Genomic DNA, 23355 nt, shown 5'->3' on the forward strand with positions numbered 1-23355 from the left:
AACTATGGATTGTAAACCGCAGTGACTTATGAACGAGACAAACTGGAGACATTTGGAAATGTGAATGTTCTTCAGGTGAGAGGGCATTTAAATGCATTCAATATTCACAATAGTTCTAATTAATTCAAACTTGATTGTTCAATTATGCGACCCTTAAGCAGTTTTATGGTTTCGTGAGTGTTGACCTTCATGACGAGTTGATTTATGCTCTCATCCCTCTTTGAAAAGCTGCTACATTTAAATCAAGGCACAATTCAACATTCCAATAAAAGAATAATAGGACTTTAGACACTTCGAGTGATGTCAGGTTAACATCTTAAAATGTTTTTACTATTCACCCAACATTTCATTTGACTTGTGCAGGACCAGCAAACCACTAACTGATAAATAACCCAGAATGGCCTTTTGAGTGAGCCGTAAATGGTGACTGATGTGGCCATTAAAGAGCAGTGACAAGGTCAGCGTATTAAGGACAGTCAGAGATATGGGCAATAACTTGTCGTGTGAGAGTTTTGGCTGCGAACCCGCACACTGAGATCCTGGCACCTCACAAATCAACATGCTGGAGGAGAAGTTTAACTCTCCATGTCACGACGGGGAGGTGGTGTCGCTGATCTTCCATAAAGTGATCTGGGGCAGGAGGAGAAGAAGAGCAGTAACATGTTTAATGGCCGTGTTTGTTAAAGGGTGACTCGGGTATTTTTCCAACCTGGACAAGAGCTGCTCGAGGACCATGACCGGCTCCCGTTGGTGCATTTATGTGGGTTTGAACATTATGGAGACGGTCTTGCTCGTGTGGAAGTGTCAGGGCAAGGTTACGTGTCGCCGGGAGACGAGTGGAAACCTGAGAAGCCAACGGGCAGAGTTGTTGTTGTGTAAGAGTACAGGGAAACGTAGCTTAGCTTTTTAAGAATATTTACAACGTCAAGGCCGATTATTGTGGTGATTTGGACAACGTGGATGAGTTACTTTGGCCGCCTGTAGCCTCCTCATCTGCATATCCCTGCCGGAGTCTTCAGACGTCTCCTTGAGCAGGACTCGGGCTCGATAACAAAACGTACTGCGCCGAGAGAAAGAAACATTTTTATTTCCTGTGTCTGGTCATTTCCGTAATGTTGTCAAGACTCTCATAAAAACAATCTGAATGGCAGCGGCAAAAACAAGCTCTTAACGGAATGTCACATCAACGCTGCCCACTTTCCCTCGCAGCTCATTTCCCAACCGATGTTAGCGAGAGTACGGGACCATTTCCAAGGAGAGTCACTTAGACACAAAGACATGAGGAAATGGGGTGCTGGCGAAAAGCACAAAAGCAACCTCACTTTAAAACAGGGCTCGAACATGGACACAGCAAAGGGTCGTACTTCAGAGCTGCCATGGCAACAAGAGGTATTTGTCCAGAGGGAGAATACATAGTGATACAGAATTGAGTTGGTTATGTGATCTACGGGCACTTCGGCGCCAACCGCTCGATCTTGATCGATCTATTGGGGAGGTCTTCCCTACAACGTCGCTCTCCATAAGGAATCGTCGTCGGCACCCATCGTCTTGGCTGATTTCGGGCAATGATTAAAGCTGTTAACACGTAACTTCAATCAAGTTTCGATATATTTTCAGGGAATAAGTTCCGTCACCATTGCTTGAGTCCGCTTCAGTGTGAATCTTAGTAAGTGTTCGTTTAGGAGGGCGTATGCAGTAGATGCTGATTAAGTGTGAAGCACACATTGCATTAGTATGTCATTCTGAACACTCATTTTATGTTTATTCATGCAATTATACAACTCCCGAGGTAAAACGCAACTTTGGTCCGACGCCGATCTGCTCCCGATCTCCCCAAGTGGCGACTGAATGAAGTTATGTGGTGTGAAATAGGGATTACCCATGAATGAAACGCTGCAAGCTGGGGATAGATTATTATTATTATTATTATAGAAAGAAGCTTCTTCTGATACATAATGGGGACATTACTATTGAATACATCAGGGGGAACATTACAATGATCTAACTCATTCCCGACATAACATTTTGGTTACAATTAAAAAAACTAAATCTTCTCTAAAAATATTAATTATGCTATTTTTATTGCGGCACCAACATCATCTTTAGTACCGCAATCAATATTATACAAGTTGTTGTAATAAACTTCCAATAAAAAATGAATAATCTGTGGAGATAAAAACTGAAGTAATGACTTGCTTTGTGTTTAATTAGTTGTTAATTAATGAGCATAAACACAAACTGAAGTGATCAACTTCCGGCAAAAATGACATTTATGACAGTTAATAAAACTCTCGATACACCAATTGGTGTAATCGTCACTCAAATGTTTCTGGTTCCAATTCCATGTCAACTTTGTTAACCTCATTTTAAAAGTCTGTTTGTAATAAACTATTTGCCATTTCATGTATGAATGTATTTTCCCCGTCGTTGTCCATCTCACACTTTATGCCTGCTGAAGCGTTGACATATTTAGATGTTAATTAGCTGAATAGAAGAAAAGAAAAACAAACATTTGCCGTCCACCGTTTCCGTGTCATGTGATGAAGCCATTGATCATTTTCACAGCCGCCACTTTGACACGGGAGGCTATTAATAACAATAAGCATGGCCCTGTCCCATGAGGTTGGCCCTGGTATTGTGCATGCTGGCTCACTGGAATGGCTGTGACACGCTAAATAGAATGGGACCATCATTTATATCAGTAAGTCAGACCTGTGTTTACCGTGTGACGCGCCCTAATGGCCGTTAGTTAAATGGGCCCGTCGGGAGACGGAGGATGGGACACACTCGGGTCTCATTGAGGCATCGCGTTGGCCAACCCCCTTCAGGACACAGTTGCGTGTTCCCTAACATATGCCTGCATCCACTTACTGACATAAAGTCATTATACAATGCATGGCGTACTGTTTAACTGATTTGGGACATTTTTGTCCAATGGAAATGTCTCATTCAGCTCCGGCTCGTTTCACTTCTGATTAGAAATAAACAAAGATGGCAAAAATGCTAAAAGCAGCCTTCAAAACCACAGTCTTATTTCAAATGCCTTTTTCAGAATCGTCATACATAACTGTAGGTAACAAATCCATGAATAGCCATTAAATTATTGATATTGTTTCATAAATACATTTAAAAGAGGCCAGTATCAGGCAGCATTCAGCACCGTTGTAGCACATACTCACTTGTATGTCCACACACACACTAGTAAAGTAATGTCCGAGTACTTGCATGTTCAAGGTTGACATGGAGTACAAGTATAAACACAGACAGAACAGCTTGTGCTGCAGATGAATTGGTCTGAAACTAATTTCTATGATGTGAAGTTTTAATCAAGTAAAGGTGACTGAGTAACATTCTTTGACATCCCACATAATGAAAGTATCATTTGGAAGTACAGTGCACAGATGGCTGATAAAGTGCAGCATTCACAGTGTGAACATACCAGATTGCTTTCTGGTGGGAATGTGTGTCTGCTGTCCTATTTTATGAGCACATGCTCCATCATGCCGTCATTACGAACTTCGGTGTATAGTTAAGCCTCGACAAGATGGCAGGAAATCCCTTTCGTGGAAATTGTGACAGCTCCTGATTGTGAGCTCTCGCTGTCCGGCGCCTCGCGTTTCTCTCCTCACAAAGCTCGGGGATTGTACAGGCGGTGGCTGCGGGGCACACGGCAGATGGCTTTTCAGCAAAGAACTGCATTTAGCTGAAAAATTGAAAAACTGGTCTCTCGGTGGAGGAGGAGGAACACACATCCCCGTGCACGTGTTTGCATGAAGACTAGGGGGAAGTTCACGATGATTGTAAGCCACTTTGTATGCATCATCCGGGCCGTATTCATTCACCCAACCGGCTACTTTGGAGTCCTGGACCTCAGCATGCCAAGTTCGTTCCACGGCCAGACATACGAGGAACGCAACAACTCCGCGAAGATATGGAGAGGTCCGTTAATCAGCCGGTCGGTTGGCCTGCCGGGTTTGAAGGTCAGAGGCTCGCTGCAACGATGGATTCAACCAGGACATGACGGACAGCAGATGAAAGGCAGCTTGCAGACGCACCGGGCATAACCATTACACACACACACACACACTCCGGGAGCTTAACAAACATAACATCTACTTTATATATAAATATATATTTCTTGTACCTATTGATCCACTGACTATGTTGCTTTCCATATGTTCAACTACACAATTACAGCCAGAACTGAGAGAAGGTGTGTGTGTGTGTGTGAAATCTCAACCTTGGCTGTCCACCTGCAGCAACTCAAAGCGGATGATGTAACAGTGTAGGAGAGATGTGATATTTCAGAGCAATATATTTGGATTATGCCAAATACAGAAAAATCCCAAGAGGTCGAGTTCACCAAGCTTCACTCTCCTCTCCCCTCTGTGTCAATTTAAGCTGAACTATATTCAGTAAATCTGCTTCCAACTTATTCTGCAGCTTCCTACAAATGCCAATGTCAAGGGGGTTAGGATTAGGCCCTGACAGGCTCTCCAAATTAAACACATGACGCTTGCCAGCCGCACTCTGCAGCACACAATTAGTGTTTCCCCTTTTTACCCCAACGTCATACGACTCAAGTCGATTTCTGCAGCCCAACTGCATTCTAGAGTTACCAAAGCACGCAAAGTATTCTGCGTCTTTACAACATGCCTGTGGCCGAGAAGTGCAAAGCAGCACTGAAAACTGGAAATCAGGCTTACAAAGTCGGACTTTGCCGGCAGAGTTTAAGCACACGGCGTCCGTCTCACTAGCTGTGACCAAAGAGGATCTGTTTTTTTTATTCCCCGTCAGTTTCCTCTTCAAAACCAGCGCCGCGCCGCTCTGCGAACATTAGGCCGAGTAATCCGTCGCCCGCGGCACTTAATGCAATTTACCTGCACTCGTAACCGGACACTTGGTGCATCCGACACAATGCCATCAAAAAGACCCAAATGAATGAGGAAGAGCCCTTTGAAGTCGGCGAGAAAGCTTCACCCTGGATCAAATGCTCGAGCACAGCGGGAGGGGGGGGCAGTGAAAGAAAGGCTCCATTCACACGGCGGCTACTCCTTGAAGGAACAGGTCGCTCTGCATAAGAGGGCGTCGTCTACACGCCGCATTGTTGTGGACTGCGCTGTTTTATGACCACCCGTTATCTTTTTCACCATCCGTGAATTCAACCGTAGCACTTTCGAAGCTTCTAGTTGTTGTTTTTTTGGGGGCGGTGGTACAAAAAATGCACTCGGGACAAAGTAATTACATCACCACCCCCTTCTGCTCTGCGTGGAGCACAACGGCCTCTTTTGATGTTTGGTTCTGATTTGAATGTCACACGTGTCGGACAAAACCCATATACTCAGGGTGACTTATACCAACCTACCAAGCGAACCCCCCCCCCCCCCCCCCCCCCACCTCACTACCACCATAGCAACACACTGGTGTCATCCCTGCCTTAACTCCAATGCATGACTCACACCATGTCTGCATGTATAATGCCAGCAGTGATATGCAGCAGAGTTAGATAACCTCTGCGTGTGCATGTTTGGAGCCCTGTATGTACAGTTATAATACGGGTAGATCCAGCGCTCTGATTGGTTGAGAGTGAGTCATGGGGGGGGTGCATTATTGAGCGATAGTGTACAGGACCCGTTCACAATGACCCGAGCGTTCCATTTCACTGCGCACTCAAAGTAACAGGTTAGATTCTGCGCGACCGTTAGTTGTCATTTCAGCTTTCAGCTCAGTGGCGATCGCGGAAAAAATAACAGAAATCCCACAAATGATTCGGGCAATGCGAGCTTTCTCAAACGGACAATTAAGGTGAGCACTCGATGAGCGAGTCCCAATGCTGTTCACATGCACGTACAGGGACTATTTTTCTCTAGACTACTGGAATTTGAAACACAACGTTTGGTGCTAACATTATTTTGTGCTGAAAGGCAGCCATTTACTTAATTATATTATTTATTTATAATTACGCTAGTAACTTTATTATAAAAGCAATAAGGTACTTGAGGCAGTACTTTATCTTCAATAATGTAATAGTTCTCGTACCTTATTGCTGAAGACCAGGAGGGTTGTGGGATCACAGCAAAAGTGTTAATTGTAACCTCCTCTTTGCTCAAAGGTTTTTTTTTGGTTTCAAGTGTGAACGTCCTGTGAATCCCCGTCCCGTCGTTGATGGGACCTCAGAAGCTCCACAGAAGCTACTTTTTGTTATTAGAATGCTTAATGTATTTTAGTGGAAACATCAGAAGTGAAAGTAGATTCAGCTCGAGTTCTGTCCAGTACCAGCGGCACAACTCTCAGCCCTTGATTGATACAGCATCAATCAAATCAACAGTATCTACACTTGATCGGAGGGCGAAGCACATTTTGTACCGATGGTCCACGTTTCATCCGAGAGGAGCTCACTCATCACATACTTGCAACATGTCAAGCGTATAGAACAAAGGGGAGCGATGCGCAGCGCTTGATGACGCTGCTGCCCCCCCCCCCCCTTCTGCAGGGATCAAAGTGGTCGAGTGCTATGAAGGCTATTATGCGCGGCGTTTCTGCAAACCGCGTGCCAGCGTGGCAGATAAAGGGATGAAACAAAGGGCAGAGTATTGCCAACTGTAAAATCTCTTCTGAAGCCCTTTTGAAAGTCAATGTTTTCGTCACCATTAGAAGTCAAGGTCGACAAAGAATGTGCAAAACAGTACAGAATACATGAAAGAAGCACTACACATAGGGCAATTAAAAATGTCTAAATTTAGAGCACAGCTTCCTTCCTTACAGTGTGTATAAATTATTACCACGAGAGTACAAGGGGCTAATGAAGGATTAGCGTCACGTTACACCCAGTAAAACAAAACTATTATCTCCGCGGCCAATCGCGCGCTGCACACAATTATTGGGTCGTGCTCCGTATCTCTGGCCCACTTCCTGTGTCACCATCACACTGTGATCACTTGTGCAAAGTAGGTCTTAATTAGAACTTGCTGGGAGTTTGCAGCCAGCAGATGGGCTGCCCACCTGAGGGAGGTGAAAAAGGCATAACCTCGCCGTGCCTCCGCACGCCGCCATCAGTGGAAGTCTTTAAGGCCGGCGGCGCTCTGCGCCCCCCCCGCCACTGAACGCGCATTATATTTTTCTAGACAACACAGGCGTTGAGGTGTCACGTCGGAAGGTGACTCCAGCTGTGATGGAAAGCTGCGTATTAGGGCAGACACTGTGTCTTCCACGGAGGATTCAGTCTGTTTTTTTGTTTTTTTTAACCTTTCAGTGGGGGTTTTCCTCCCCCCTGGGTGCCGCTATTCAGCCTTGTGGCAAAAAATAACCAGCGGTTTTATTCACGGTCGCACCGGCAATTGATAGAGCGTTTACTGGATGAACTGTGGTCTCTCCCACACACACACTTCTAAAAACGGCACAAAAAAGGGAAGAAATAGAGAGAGCGAGAGAGCGAGCGAGCGAGCGAGCGGTCCACCGGGGACGAGGTTCATCAGCTGCAGTTCATGAAGTTTCAAACTGCAGTGGGTGGTTTTCTCTGGTGGGTCCAAACAGACACGGCGAGAGGTTAAAATGAGGCTTTGTGAGCTGCAGCTCAGCAACAAACTTGTTTTCCTCCACTTGATTTCTACTTTCTCTTGACATTTAAATGGAGCCGTTGTTGTGTGGACTCCAGCATGTCGTCTGGAATAATTATAAAAAAATCAATCCGCCACCTTCATGTGATTGAGTGCGGATGGTAAATGTACTCAATGTATGTAAATGCAGTCAGTGCATGCGATGTATTCAGACACACAGATTTGTCCCCACCCAGACATAATATTTTAAGATTATCCATGCAGGTTCATTGTCTTTGTTTCTTCATCTCCCCCAAGTTATTTCAACGGTTATTTATTTCAAATGATTAATATATAAAAGATGATATTTTCATTGGTAACAAATCCTTATGCCATTATGAGCTGCTTAGTGCAAACAGGTTATAGTTCATCTGTAATATTTATTTATGCTGTTGTTAAAGTATCTCCGTTAAACAACTGGATTTATTTAAGTGTGAACACATTGCGATAACGTTATAATTTAATTAAATATAATTTAACGCCCAATGCTCATTTTCACTGAACGGGTTTGAACGCACCATAATGTAACATAACCAAACCTTCGTTCTCCTCCTGTCAATTCATAGACCGGTGGACTGTACAATGTAACATCAGCAATCAGCAACTAGAAAAGCATGAATGACACTATTTTACCAGCAGATTATTAACACTGCTGACGTTTCCCCTTCCATTGTATCCATTGTGTGCCCCCCAAGAAACTCTTACTACTCCCCACTGCTCTCTGTGCAGGGGCCCATGGGCGCACACACACATTTCACACTGCGATGGTTAACGTTAAACTGTGACTAATCTACTGTCCAAACTGTGAGGGGGGGGGGGGAGGTATAGAAAGACTAGTGATAAAGACGCCCAAACCAAACCTCGTTTAGAAAGCAGGTAGGTACAGAAAGCAATCTGCAGATCCCAGGGCCCATCCAAGTATATTCTCATATGATCCGGTTGGTTTTTCTCTCTTCAGATTTGATCAGCTTTACTTTTCCAGACTATTTAATGCCATCTACAATAAGCTGGTGAACATCGCCCGACCCAAATCTCGTTGACATTGTCTACTGCCACTGAACTCGGCAATTTCACTGTAGTTTGTAATTGCAGCTGTCAGTCTACATATTCTTTACAGCGTTTCCCCAACCGTTATATTGGGGTGGAGGAGAGGGGGTGTAATAACATCTCTCTGTACAGTCAAACACTTGATGTGATGAAGGCTCTTGCTAATGACAACCTAACCGCCCCCCCTAAGGCTGTAAAGCGTGAGGAAACACTGCTTTATAAAAGATTGCCCCCAAGTCATCCTTCATGTTCTATATTTCCTTTGGGAAAAGGGGAGGATCTCCTGTCGAGATCAAACCACAGAAGGATGTTCCATGTTGAACCAAACAGCTTCTGCTGCTGGTTCCAGCACAATGAATATGACCCACTCAGCGTCTCCAGAGTACTGGTTGTTTATACCGTTAAACCTCGAATTCTACTGTAGTTCAGCAAGCGTAACTGTTGGTCCCCTTTTTACTGTAAATATACCAATTAAAATATAACTTCTGCTCTCTTACTAAACAGTTGTAGTGTCTTTTAATCAGAAAACATGTCCTCAGATTTAAAAAAAAGACTTCTTGGTCATGATCCTGCACATATTATCCTAACATTGTTCTAATTATTATCACGCTGTTACATTTTAACATCTGGTTGGCATCAGTAAGTGAATTCATATCTTGTGTTTCCCAAGAAGCTTTGCATATTAACACCATATCCTGCACATGGTCTATGGGGGGGGGGGAAATCTGAAGGAATTTAAAGTCGATCTTCTCTTTGAGAGTGTCTGAATAATCAGATATGTTTCCACTTGGAAAAATTCTTTCTGACATCCAGTGCCCGCGTAGATCATTGTATCAGACGTTATTTATAGCCAAGCTGTCTGAAACACATGACAATGTCACGGCTTTCCTGAAAGCCCTCCGGGGGATGTGTGGGCGGGTTGTGTCTTCCTTTAAAGAAAGCAGTGGAGAAACTTAAAAACGACCTCAGAGACACATTGGGGCACGCTGTCATTTTGAAGGGTACAATCCAGTAGGTCCAGTGGCTGAGCTGCTACATTGAACAACGTTAAAAGGATTATGGATTGAGGATGAATTTAAGACAGAGCGATGCTCTTAAGAGCTCAAACATTCGGTTTCCATTCATTCCTGCTTCCCTGATTCTGCCAGCCGGCTCGCACTGGTGAGAAGAGTCTCAAAATAGATTTGCATCCCAATAAGAGAGTGACAGAGATGAAGAAGTGAGAGAGTGAATGGAGAAAGAAGAAGAAGAAGAAGGAGCCATTTGGCATTCTCGCTCCTCTGGGGGGAGAAAAGTGATAACATCCAGGCCATAGAACAAGGACACTTCTCCTTTCGGATGACTCAGTGGGAGGGCCGATGGACCCCCACTGGCAAAGCAAGCCGCATTTCACCGCTTCATCAAATTACCACAATGGCCCCTTGAGTGTGTGAGAGAGAGAGAGAGAGAGGACAAGAGAGAGAGAATATATATACACACACACACACACACACACACACACACAACAAAAACCCTTATATACCAATTTAGTATGTTTTTAATTCAAGTGTCCAGCATTTATTATGACATTATCTCATTCATCATAATATGATTCCACCGAAAAGGGATAAATATTGAATTATCCCTATATTTAGCCACGTTTGTGTCACCATGACATTGTATTCCGCCCGAATTCTCCCAAATAATCGGCACATGGCTACGACAATGGGACGGCGTTGTTGTGCGTCAGCAGCTCACAGAGCTTTTACAACCTGTCAGGATATTATTGCTGAGCCCGGAAAATCCCATGTGAGCTCTCCATGTCTTCAGTAAGTGCACCTCTCTGCCGCCGAGGGGAAAAACATCCGTCTTCTGCTCCACGGATCAGCGCCTGGTCAGCTGGGACTGATGAACGTACAGTACTTCAATGACATCATGCGCCGCCACACTACGATAACAGCGCTCCACAAATCGAGGAGGGTTCACGTCGCGTTATCGCCAACGTAAGAATCACAAGCGCACGAGGCCTCGGGGAGATGAAAACGCCACTCAATCTTCCCAAAGACTAAACTGACCTCTAAAATGAACATGAACACAGTGCTGACGCACAGTAAATGATTGCATTGGAAACGTCTCTAATATGCTGGTAATTGCCTTGCTGACTTATGGGAAACATAAATTCACGTCTTATAGAAATGACTGGGACCCCTCTGGGATTAGTGAGGGTGAAGCTGCTTTTTGCTGCAGCATATTGACAAAAGGAGGACATGTTAGCGGTCCTTCTCTGCCCTTCCCAGCCCCATTAATAATACCAGCATGTGGCTTTAAGAGCGTCTGACCCAGAATGATCACGGGTTTCCAAGAGGAGGTCAGCAGAGATGTACTGCAATACAGAGACGGCCTCAAGATGGAAGCTCTGAACATGTCGGCTCTCTTTGGAAGAGAAGCAGCACAGGCAGATGTTAAGATAAACTATCACAACTGGGGATGGTAACAATGAGCGGTTTAACCATTAAACGATGTAGTTAGTTAAAGCCTGAGCATACCTGCTATACCGGTACTGATGACGTCATACTGAACGTTTCTCACACACACACACACACAGACTTTTGGCAGGCATGTGTTACACGGCGCCTGTCTGGTAGAAAGCCCGACACAGCGTGCAAGGCAGTAGCACAGAACTCTGGGGAAGCGGCACAATTTGACGTGACAATGCGAGCTACACGGTGGCTGTCAACTCTTCAGCCACAGCAGCCTTGGATGCACGGCGCCGATCGCGGCGGTCAGGGGGGGGGTTGTGAGAGAGGCGGATGTGTGCTGAGCAGGAAAATGACATGGACCGAGAGATTGTTATTCTGCACCAGATGCAGCATCGGTGCCATTGTGGAGGGGCGGCGGAATTCTGAGTGAACTTCAGAAACACTGGATGGTTGTGAGCCTGAACAATCAGCTGCGAGGAGCCTGATCTTGCGCTCGAATCACTGCAGTGAATGAGAAAAATAGATGATCCATTATTCAGGAATATCATGAGACTGCCATTTCTTAATCAAAGAAAATAAAGAATATTCACCAGGGCAGTAGCCCAATAAGACGGCTCAATCTTTTTTGAATTAAAAGAATTATTCTCCAGAATCTCCCGGGGGAAAGGCTTTCAGAAACAGCTGTTTGTGGCGCTATAATAACGGCTTGAGGCCCGCTGCTCGGAGCCGCTCAATATTCAGCGAGTCCGGCGATGGCTGCGTGCCAAAGGCTTTCTCGTCATCGCGGTGACTTCTCAGAGGCCCTTTTATTGCCTGGTTTGTACCGCCGTTGACCTCATTGACAGCATTGTTAGTACAGCTGGTGATAAGTGCTGACACAGCGGAGCGGCCGTCAAGGCACGTGTGGCTAACAATTAACAGCTAGTATCGGAGTATCCTCTAGTCACTACGGTTAACAAAAAAAAAAGAAAACGGATGGATGGAATGGACCATCATTCATCTTAGCCATGCACAAGCCCTGTTTAATATGCAACCACGGAGCTGGGCTTTGTTCAGAGCTGTCAGTAAATAAACTGTCTGAAGTCTTCAGTGACTGAGATTGATGGCGCCTCCGATCTACGCATGGAGCAACTTCTGAAGCCCAAATGGTAGAATTACAATTATAATATGGATCATCATTGAACAACAGTCCCCACAACCATGTGGTTCAAAATATACCGACCCGGCCACGAGGGGCAAGGTAGTGCAACATAAAACCCGAACAATAAATATAAATCATGGGTGCTTGTTTATGTGGTGTGTGCATTTCATTAAATCCCCAGAGCCTTTAATGCACATGACAATAAATCTCCTTTGTCACAAAGTGTTTGGCGGTATTGCGGTTTTTATTTGTATCTTCACTGTGTGTGTGTGTGTGTGTGTGCGGGGGGGGGAACCATGTGTCGGGGACTTTAGGGACGTTTATAGTAAAGAGCAAAAGCGAGGCTCTTATGCTGCACGGAGCTTGCAGAGAGGAAAACTCTTGAGGGGAGCGAGGGAATATGTGAAAGCTTAAATCCTACAAGCTCTAACCCTCTCACACACACGCACACACACAGCCTGACCATTGTGTTCCTCGTACTACACCGGCCTCTCAGGTGTTCATCATAATTTGCGTGGTTCTCACACACTGGGGACAACAAACCGGGTTGGAATAAACAGCTCCACATTACTTGCAGAATCACACCTGGAGGTATAAAAGCCAGCTGTTTGCAAGCATCTCAACCTTTTAATGTCTTTTATGTTCACTCCGGCAAGGCCCGATGTCTTGTGACAAACATAATCACTGCACCTGAATTTTGTTTCTCAGATATTTAACCAAGCAAGGCTTTTTGGGCAAGCGTCTGTGTGTTTGATTGTAAGTGTCTTTTGGATGGATTGTCAATACAGCTTCCCAGAGAATAAACCCAGTGAACTTTGTTGAACGTTTGACCTTTCAAACACACACACACTTCAGGAAAGTAATGTGCTGCAAAAGCCTTTTTTCCTTTTAATTTGGCGATAAGATGAGCAGCACTAAAGGGTTAATCAGGTGAATTACAGCATTAATAAATTCAGTGGAGAAATAATATGCTCGGATATTGTCATTCATAAACCCTAAGGCTGAGGGGAAATGGCTGATAATGGTCTCAAACTACAGAAAGTGCATGAATCAAATAAATGTCCGTTACATCTCGACATTTTTCTAATTACTATTAATGGCCCACGGTTTTTACTGAAGCCAGGGGGTGACGGTTACCCGGATTTCACCTCATAACCCTCCCACCCTGTGATTGCATTGATCACTGACACGTGAAGATGGAGATCAGAGCGAGATCAGCTGTCCTTCAACAAGACGATCGGCGGTTCAACCCCCAGCTCGGACAGTCCATTTCCACGTGACACCTGACCCCAAATGTCTCCCGTCTGCGGTTTGTGAATGAATAACTAGTCCTGGTGACATGGTGCACCTAGTGACCACCGCCTGAATGACGACGATGTCGTGTCAAAGACTACACCAGCGCTGCTGTACTTGTACGGGTCCATCTAGCATAGCGGCAGAACATTGCAATCCAATTGTGTTTTGAGCGGTACTGCTTAGATTGGGTGCACGAGGAAATAAATTCCACACATTTCGGGTTGTAATCATATGAACGGTTTGAAACAAACGCCCTTCCCTCATTTGGGAAAACATACAGCCATTATAAAAAGGCCCAACTTCTCAGATAAATGTGTTGCTAATGGGAGAAATATGGCAGGGCCGCCATTCCAGTCCAATAAACTCAATAAACTGTTAATGATAAGGCAAATTGAAAATGTCAGAAGGTATACAAAATGCTGAAAGGAACTCGCCGGGGCGTTGATGAATGGCGCTGCATATTGGACAGTTATGAATTATGAGGCTATATGACTTCCTGCATTGTTTCATTTGAAACTCATTTTAACTGGCACCTGGGCCACAGTCCTGGACACAATGGAGCCTGTTATGACACCGAAGGCCACCTTTCGGCACATTGTTGAACTAGCGCTTCGCAAAATTGTCAGACCTGGAGGTCAATTCTTCACCTGACGTGAGGTGCTAAGCCTCATTCATCATAATTGTCTGCAGGCTTTAATATGCGTTAACCACATTGTCGCGCGGCGGGACGTGCGGCGCATTCGGACTTCCACGGCGACAGCAGCGCCTCTATTATCTGCCTTAATTCTCACGGATCGTATCCTACTGTGGCAAAAGCTCAAAAATGGACCATTACCTCAAATGCTCCATTGTTATTGTAATCCTGCCCCCATTTGCCTTTCTTCCCAGTCTCACAACTCCCATTGTGTCAAGCACCTTTTCAGGGATGAGGCTCTGAGGGAGGAGGAGGAGGGCAGATCATGCAGGTTCAGGCCACGATGTCTGAATGCTAACAGCTGATAAACCTTGTGCTTTCATATGCACACTATCACACATCATATTAGGTCCCTTTGGCAGCACAGGATGAAGGTGTGATTATCTAAATCCCATCACGCTCAGTCGCTAAAATGAATATTTTTACAATAAAAAATGTATGAAATTACTTTCTTATTTCCGCGGATCGGGATACTAAAAATGCTTTTATCACCAGCCATATTGTTTAATGATTGCATAAGGTAACATTTACCAATTATGTTATTATTGTGAGAATATTTATTTGTTAATGACTTATTTACTGAGCTTATCCATCATCTTGTAAGGACTCCACAGCTCATGAAGCATTTACATTCTATTTGAGGAGGATTCGCAAGAATAAATACAAAATCATTCAACAATGTCACCCCGAGAAACAAAAAAAACGTATGACATTTTGAGATAATTATGATCATTATCATTATCCTGTAACTACAATGCCCTATGGTGATATTTCACATAATGACCAACAATAAAGTGCTCCACTTTTTCCTGATCATTTCCCGCTTGCGTTCACGGAGCAGACGCTCAGGCACACGAAGGACTCTCACCCTCCCTCCCCGTGGGTTTTGCATTTTGCACCGCGGTTCGGCAAGTGTTTGCGTTTCATGCAGCACAGCCGAGGGGGGTTCATCCGTCCTCCGCTGGAGCCGCGGTACCTCCGAGCCTCTATTTGCAGCCTGTTGAATATGCAGTGCCTTTCCGCTGGAGCTTTGGAGGAGTGTGTGCTCAGAGCTTTGAGACGAGGCGACGGGGCAAACACAGCCAAGCAAGTACACACAGACAGACCTCGCACGCGCACACGGCTCTGTGAAGGCTCGCTCCATAGCCAAGATACACAGGGTAGCAAATGACTTATTCCCACTGTTTCCTACCTGCTAATTAGCTGATTTATGGGTGCTTAAGTCTGCTTGGGACGCTGCTCCGACAAGAGAGATGCGTGGCGCTGAGTGACTTCCGGTACATTATCCCCTTCGCAGCGACCCGTTTGAACTCGTGCGACGGAGAAAACAGAATCCAGTCATCCAGAACTCCTTAAATTGAGACGAGCGGCTTCACTGGAAAATTGCCGCAATCCAACTGCCCACCTGTCCTCCACTGGACACCGCGTTCCACCTTGTCACATGTGTTACACAACAGCACCCTGCTTCGAATTACCTCCGTGCGTTGGTTGTGTTTGCCTTTGACAGACAGGCTTTGGGGTGTAGGAGTTTAGCGCGCCTCGGTATGTATCCTACATTAGGGAGATACATATCACAGCTGGCTCTCCGAAGACTTCTAGAGATTTATGGATTGCTTCTGTGTAGCAGGCCCACGGGGAGGCAAACATCCTATGAAATCTTCAATATGTTTCGGTGCTGTGCAACACACACACAGAAAAAAACAACATCCATGCCTCTAAGGCCGAGCTGTGGCAGCTGCTACTCTGGTTGAAATATATAGTTGCATTGCTGAGTTGGGAACATAGAACAAAGCGGCAGACGTAAGAACAATAGAAAGGGCGGCGTTGTGTTGCAAATTGCATAATGACGTTCCACTTCCTGCTAAATGAATGATCATTATACTCCGAAAAACTATGCAGTCGGAACGTACTAGATCCTCAATTTGACGTCACCGTTGGCACGAATAGTAATTTAGTATGGGATTCCAGTTATGTGTGCGGTGTGAGGGGGTCTTAGAAGTAACAGCCAGGCTGTTGCATCATCCCATTAATTACTCTCACTGCAGTGTACATGACCCACATGCTCAGGACGATAAGCAGGGCTGTAAAGAGCACAGGGAATAAGGGTCAAAGAGAAGAAAGAGAGAACAACAACAAAAAAGCATCAGACAAGCAGAACAATGCCTCCATCAGCTCAGCTTCTCACCACAAACTTTTTTTTGTTTTATTTGGGCCCAATTCTCCGGGGAGAGCTTTGTTTGGTTCATTTATGAGGTATTTTCTGTGGAAAGTGGACCTCTGAGAGGCGCCCGCCGGTGCCTGGAGAAGGACGGTTAGGGGGAAGAGCCATGACGGATAAACCGGACCCTTTGTAGAGGCAGTATCGATCCAGCAGAAGGCCCGCTACGTGAATCAAGTATGAGCTGCGTACCGTTGGTGTGCGGCCTGGGAGTTGCTTCACACCGGGATGGATGTGCGATAGAAAGTCACACTTTCTCACGTTGCCCAAACTGGACAAGCTGGTCGTTAAACCCAATCAGGCTGAGGGATGCTGGCACTCCGCTGGGCCCTGAATGAGGGGCTTTTAGCTGCGGAAGACAGCAGTGCCATTGTTGGTCCAAGTGGCTCATTGATCCATCTCAAAACAACGCATATTTAACACTAATTTGTCAGGAGAATCTCTGAATCCTTTTTCAACATCCCAAAAAGAGATTTATTTCATGTGATAAAAACATCTGCCAACAGATCATGAATTAAAAACCAAGCAACAAAGGCTAAAACGTCCTAATGTCTCAATGTCGGTACATTGCGTGTCAACTGAACTGAACATCAGCTAGTTTCCTCCCTCGTCTTTCTCTCTTAGTTGTATTTCCAAACAGCTGGAAAATGTCTGTTTTGTCTCTCACGCGGTTTCACGGGGACAACCTGTTTGGGTCCTTCTGGATTAAACAGACTGCTGAGCACAGGGTGTTTACGACACACACACACACACACACACACATCTCCGGAGGCTAGGATCTCAGGGAGGCAACGCAGCCTATTTCACTGCAAATTAGGTTAATCACGCTCCAGAGAGGCCCAGCTAATAACCCTCATAGAGGCTATTAAGATGGCACCTAAATCACAGGAATATGTGAGTACGTGACGGACCCGTCCACAGCGGCGCCGAGGCTCGCGGCTCCTGGAGTAGCTGCCGAGGACGCCGACCGGTCGCACGCCGCTGCCTCAGACTGAGGGGTGTTTGCGCAAGAGAGATGGTTTCTCACGGAAGATAACACCTCGGTGTTATAGTAGAATATATTAGAAAACCTTGTTTCATTAAGCCAGTGACAGTAATCCCAATTACACTATTACTCCGATACAAAGCAGGCGTTTTCTTTTTCAAGCGGGTGACAGAATTCTAAACATCATTTCAGCCCCCCCCCGTCTCTTTTTCTCTCTCGTCCAATCACTTGTTGTACCACAGTTAACCCCTCCCTATTATTCACAGGTCAGACACACGTGTGGGGTCACCTGGATCCGACGTCTGCGCTCGTAGGCGAGTGGAAAGTGACAAGTTAAGCCCCCCCGAAAGACAACTGGGGTTCCTTAACACCACAGCGGCGGCGTGCCGAGGTCTTCCTGATTGCATCTGCAGCACATCGGCGTTGTGGCGGCTCACCGCGGGGAACCTAAAACCCGCTGATGATGTCCGCGAGGGACTGAGCCCGGAGATGCCGAGCCTGGGAGAGACTAAGCCCCCCCCCCCCCCCCGTGGTTCAGGCTGGTTCAAATCCTGGGCGATTACGGGAAAGTGAATTGATCTTTGAGATGCACATGATGGATACTTGCCATTACGTTGACTGGGAAATTGGTTTTTGATGCTTCAAATAAAAAAGGTTTTCAACAAGCGACTCTGTTCCGCCAACTTAGAGTGCTCCGACCTTACTTTGGAAGTAAATACATTCATAGAAAATAATTGACCCCCATTTTTAACATTGATTTAAGTAATGTTCATTCCATGTCTTCTTAGGGCAACTACATAGACAAGATCAATTGCGGGAGGCTTTGATTGGCATGTTTCACTGTTTTTTGACATTCAAAAAAGCATCCACATGTCTGATAATTGAAACTTTATTGCAGATCTTAGAAACGCTACGACAGTAAAAATGTCTCCTAGGTTACTTTGCAGTGAGATGTTTTGAAGCTAGGCTGTAGAGTTAAACTAGTTATATTTCCATATCACCCAATACTGAATCACATTGTGGTCAACATGACAAATCACCCATACTTTGATATTATTGTGTTTATTTTATCTCACTATTTAACATTGCTGAAGAGAAAACGTACATACAATAACCAATGTCAGTCTTCAACATTCGCAGCTCTAATATGCTGAGGCATCCATCCATCATCCATCTACCAATCCATCATCCATCCACCCTCCTCTCAGGCTGCTGGCTCAGTGCTGTTGCATTTACACCCACTTGTCAAGTTTCAGTAGGTGGTGTGTTCTTTGTTCCAACAGGTACAGAAGCTGTATCCGCACTCCGATTACTGCTGGCTTCTTCTTGTTATTAAAAACCCATAATTGAAGAAAGGAAACACACTGGAAAGCGCTGCTTTATCCCACGCACGGAATGTTTGAAAGCAGACACTGCCGTCATGACAAAGGGCAATCACGGACAAATACGACACTTTAGCCGGTTGATCACAAACAAACAATCTGGAACAAGGTGAATTATTACAGACAAGAAGTCCATAACCTCAGTTGCCAGTCGACCCGCATCCCATATCATGTCAGCGAGCAACGGAGACATTTGTAAGGATGGAGATTGGTTTCTCCGTGCCTCTCACCGATCAATCTCCAGATATGGAAACATAAATACATTTCATTTCATCATCTTACGCAACTGCTGTGTACAGCGCCATTACCCTGCCAGGGTCAGCTACAAGATGTAGCTACCGTGTGTGTCACGCATAATAAATGAAGGGCTGAAGAAAAGAAAAAATGGGCGAGAATTAGCGCCACTGGTGGGAACGAGATCCAGCAGGTGGCAAGAAGGATCCCGGGTTCGCTCTCATTTCACAGCGTGTCATCACCTCGGAATCTATTTAATGGCTAATTTGTGAGTTAATTTTTTTTTTTTTTTGCAGACTAGTTTGCAAACTAGTCTCCCTACTGGTTATATAAGGGGACAATAGCTTAGCTAATCACAAAAACAAAGAAAGTATCCCTTTAATCTCAGCCTAGGTCCTAAGACCAGGAAGGAGACAGGGAGCAAGCAGAGTGGATGTAGTGAGGAACGAGGTACGTCCTCTCCTCCACGTGGGATCACCCCCAGGTGAACTGACCCCCCCACACACACACACGCACACGCAAACACACGCACTTTTCACAGACTAATTATCTTGTGAATGTGGCGTTTTTGCATGGGAAACTTCCTGCGCGTGCTTATTTCTCGTGAGTGAAAGAAAGAGCCGGCAGACCCCGAGGCTGCTGATGCGCGTGCGGCCGTACACGTGTGTTTAGAGAGAGAGAGAGAGAGCGCGAGCGTGAGGGTGTGTGAATGTGCGCGCGCGCGTGTTGCTTGCACCGTGCTGTTGGCGACCCCCAGCGTTCAGGACGGGACATTTTAGATCATATTCGATGCTTCAAACATCACAAAACGGACGGAATTACAGGCTCCGCCGTCGCGGCATCGCTTCGGCTCAAGAAGACAACGAAAAAAGAGTCGGTATAGTCGAAAACTTTAGTACCGGAAATACATTTGCACTTCTTCCCCCCAGACTTATCGATACATATAAATGTCATCGATTCTAGCAGTCTAATAACTTGAAGTGGCGCAGATTTAAAAAAAAAAAAAACACATGTCTAACAGCCGTGTCAATTATGAAATGAACATGTAACGTTACGTGTCTCCGTTGCAAATTTCCACTGGAATTTCTTCCGCCCTGAAAATGAAAGAAACGTCCGCGTCTTACCTGCGCGCAACACTCCGTTTTATCCACATTGTTTTCGGGCTGCCGAGTCCGACTCAGTCCTCCAGCTCGCCTCCCATCCAGAGATTCAGCTTTCCTCCAAAGTCGACACCAAAAATATCTGATGGAAACACTCAAGTGACGGAGCGTCCTCCGGCTGCCAGCAGCGCAACCATCCTTTAAGCCATATCCCTCAACGCTGCGCACGTCAAATCCCTCCGACGACGCCGCCGAGACCCCCACCAACCCCCCCACACCGGGACGACAGTCAGGGTCTCTTTTAGCTCGCGCGTCACTTGTCCTAATGGCGGTAACGTTTTCTGTCACGCGGGGAAAGGTGCGCGCCCGCACGCGGACAGGTGAGGAGCGGGCGAGCCGACAGAGGTACCCTCAAACTTTGCCTTCATGGAAATCTCTTATATCCCACCGCGGGGGACAAAAAACGGTCTGAGAGGCGGCGAGCGGGAAAAAAAAGAAACACAAATAAAAAGACGTGCAGTTGGGCATAGTCGTCGCCGAAAGGGAAAAGCGCACCTTCTTCTACATCGTTAAAAGGCAGATGAAAGTCCAGAGAATTTTGGGGGGGGGGCGAGGAGGAGGATGATGATGATTGGCTCTCTGGAGCACGAAGGAGACAAGTCACCGCTGGCAGGGGGTCCTCGTTAGATACATCACATCTCCGCTGACGTTTAGAATAAGTGAGAAGAAGAAGAAGAAGAAGGAAACAAAAATAGGTGCAACTGAAAATAAAAAGGAGGAGAGGGACGCGACGGAGAGTCCCGGAGGTCGGGAGTTGTTTCAGGGGAGTTGGAGAGAGCGGGAGCGGAGTGTTTGGTCGTTGGAGAGGAGAGGGGAGGCTGCTCCGTCTCCTGCTGCTTCCCGTCGTCTCTCAGACTGACAAACGACCTGCGCGCCGAGCGCCGAGCGCCCGTGACGTCATTTTAAAGACAAGAAAAAAAAAGAAGAAAAAAAAACGCCACGTGCCTCACTTCAATTCGGGTGGAGTGTCTCGCGCCACGTCAGGCATGATCGTGTGTCAGATCAGGCATGACATGATTTAGTGTATTGGAGGGAGAGATGGGGGTGGGGGGGGGGGCTTTTGGAGAGAAAAAACGCCCCCATCCCAATAAAAGAAGTGGCCTTCAGAGGTAAAACGACGCCCACGTGCAGAGCCTGCGTTGACAAAAGGTGACAGCTACCTACAGTCGCTAAGAAGGGATGATTTTTGATGGGCTTACTGTTTTTTACTCCACCTCCCTCCATGTTATTATCAGTGGGGAGAGCAGAGGCCATCAACCTTAGAATGTCAGATACTCACTCGCGCCTCGGGTGTCGTCCCCTAGTGGCGAGGAGCATGGCGCACCAGTCCACGTGCTAGCGGTAACTAGCTAACCAGCCGCTAAATGAGCAGCGCTGGGATTGTGAGGCTACAAAAGCAGTTACCGATGTGGGGAGGAGAGGCGTCTGATTAGAAGGCGATACCATTCTTTCATTTCATCACGTAGATCCAGTCAATCCAGTCCAACTCTGCATCGGCGTCGCAAGATTAGCAAACATAAAACAAACATAATGAAAAAAAATAATGCAGCCATGCGGCGGGGGTGGCTGAAAAAAGTGTGCTACTTATTTTACAATTTTACAAAGATTTAGCTTGCGGCATTGAAAATTCGTGGAAAAGCTTAACTTTGTAGATGTGTTAGCTGCTCCTCAATACAAAAAAAAGCCATGCCCTGAAATGAATTCAACATAAAATGTGATGTACATCTCTCTATAGAAAGCTACATATTTACACCCACAGAATTGTAATTGGAAGTCTCACATGTCAGGATCCCTCCCATCACCCCGAGCTTCACAGCAGTGATACCGTAACTTCCCCTAAACTGAGGTTAACGGTGTTGTTCGCAGCTGAATGTAGAAGTGACAGGTACTTTTCTACCATCCTTCCCATACGAGATGAATACGGCATTAAACTGTCATCCTGGAGGCCTTTTGCACACATACAGCGAGATGCCAGCGGTAGGCAAAAATCCCACCAGATTACAATCAATGCGCGGATGTGACTGCACAGCGAGTTATACGGTGGAAATATTACCCACGACAAGATCAACTCTTGCGTGAGAAAAATAGAGAACGTGTCGGCCTTTCATGTAAAAGCTCGGGGTCAAAGTGTCAACCCAATGAACGCATCACACCGGTTCCAGCCTTTGCGACGGCTTTGGCCTTTTCCTGTGATGTAATATAAATAATTTACAGGGCTGAAGTATTTATACTCCCTGCATTTGGACCCGTTTTGTGCACACATTCTCAACCAGAGAGATTAATTGTTAGAAAGGAAAAGCCCCGTGCCTCTCCCCTCCCGCCTCCCGCGTGCTTGTGTAGCTCAATCGGGCTGCGTCTCTTTAGGATCGCCTTGATCAGGCCTCTCAATCCCAACCAAGATAAACAGCAGCTGTTTATAAAATTGACTGCTCCACACACGACGAGGCAACTTTCCTCCCCTTTCTAATTGTCGCCATAAAGCACACTTCTGTCAAATAACCCTCATTACTGCATTAGTGCGTGTATACATACATTCTGATCCAAGTGGATACCTCTCTCTCTCTCTGAGGAAAACCCATCAGCGGCTCCCCGACAGATGGAAGCTGCCGTCGCTCTCTCTCCCCCTCTGTGCCTCCCTCCTCCTCTCGTTCCCCTCGTGTTGAACACTCGCTTTCCCAAACTCGCTGTTTTTGCACGTCGTCCTCGTGCGCTCGTGCTCACACGCCCGTTTTGTTTCTGTTGGTCCACGCGAGCGGCAGAGGTGCGACGCGGGCTCATTTCGCCTCGGAGACGGAGTCACAGGTTGTCATGCATGTCGAAGACGGTGGGTGGCTTCAGCTCACATGGACCCTAACGCAGCATGCTAAACATCTGTTGTGTAAGCCATTAACACCCCGCCTCGAGAGTGTGAATTGAAAGGAAGAGGTATTTGAGTATTGCCGGGTATCCGCTGAGCTGGATTGAGTCATTCCCTACAGCAGGTCGTGGGCACAGTTTAAGCGTGCGGGGGGAATTTGATGCTTCAGAGGGGGGTTTATGGCCGTGGTCTTGATGGGGTAGCAGACATCAAATATAGTGATTTTTACACGGTTCTCATCAGGCAACAGTTCAGTCAACCATCCTTCCCTTTTTTAAATCCCCTTT

The 23355-nt window shown here is 46.1% G+C and overlaps 1 protein-coding gene across 1 annotated transcript in view; it reads right to left on the reverse strand.

Annotated features, from left to right (window-relative positions):
* Positions 1-21065, reverse strand: part of ajap1 (adherens junctions associated protein 1) — a 46519-nt gene extending 25454 nt beyond the window's left edge. The window contains exon 1 of the mRNA XM_040193358.2: positions 20176-21065. Within this exon, the coding sequence (XP_040049292.2) occupies positions 20176-20204 (29 nt within the window). The 5' untranslated portion in view covers positions 20205-21065. The remainder of the gene's footprint in view (positions 1-20175) is intronic.
* Positions 21066-23355: the final 2290 nt, after the last annotated feature.

This window comes from Gasterosteus aculeatus, chromosome 2 (genome assembly GCF_964276395.1).
Source record: "Gasterosteus aculeatus chromosome 2, fGasAcu3.hap1.1, whole genome shotgun sequence".
Lineage (NCBI taxonomy): Eukaryota > Metazoa > Chordata > Actinopteri > Perciformes > Gasterosteidae > Gasterosteus > Gasterosteus aculeatus.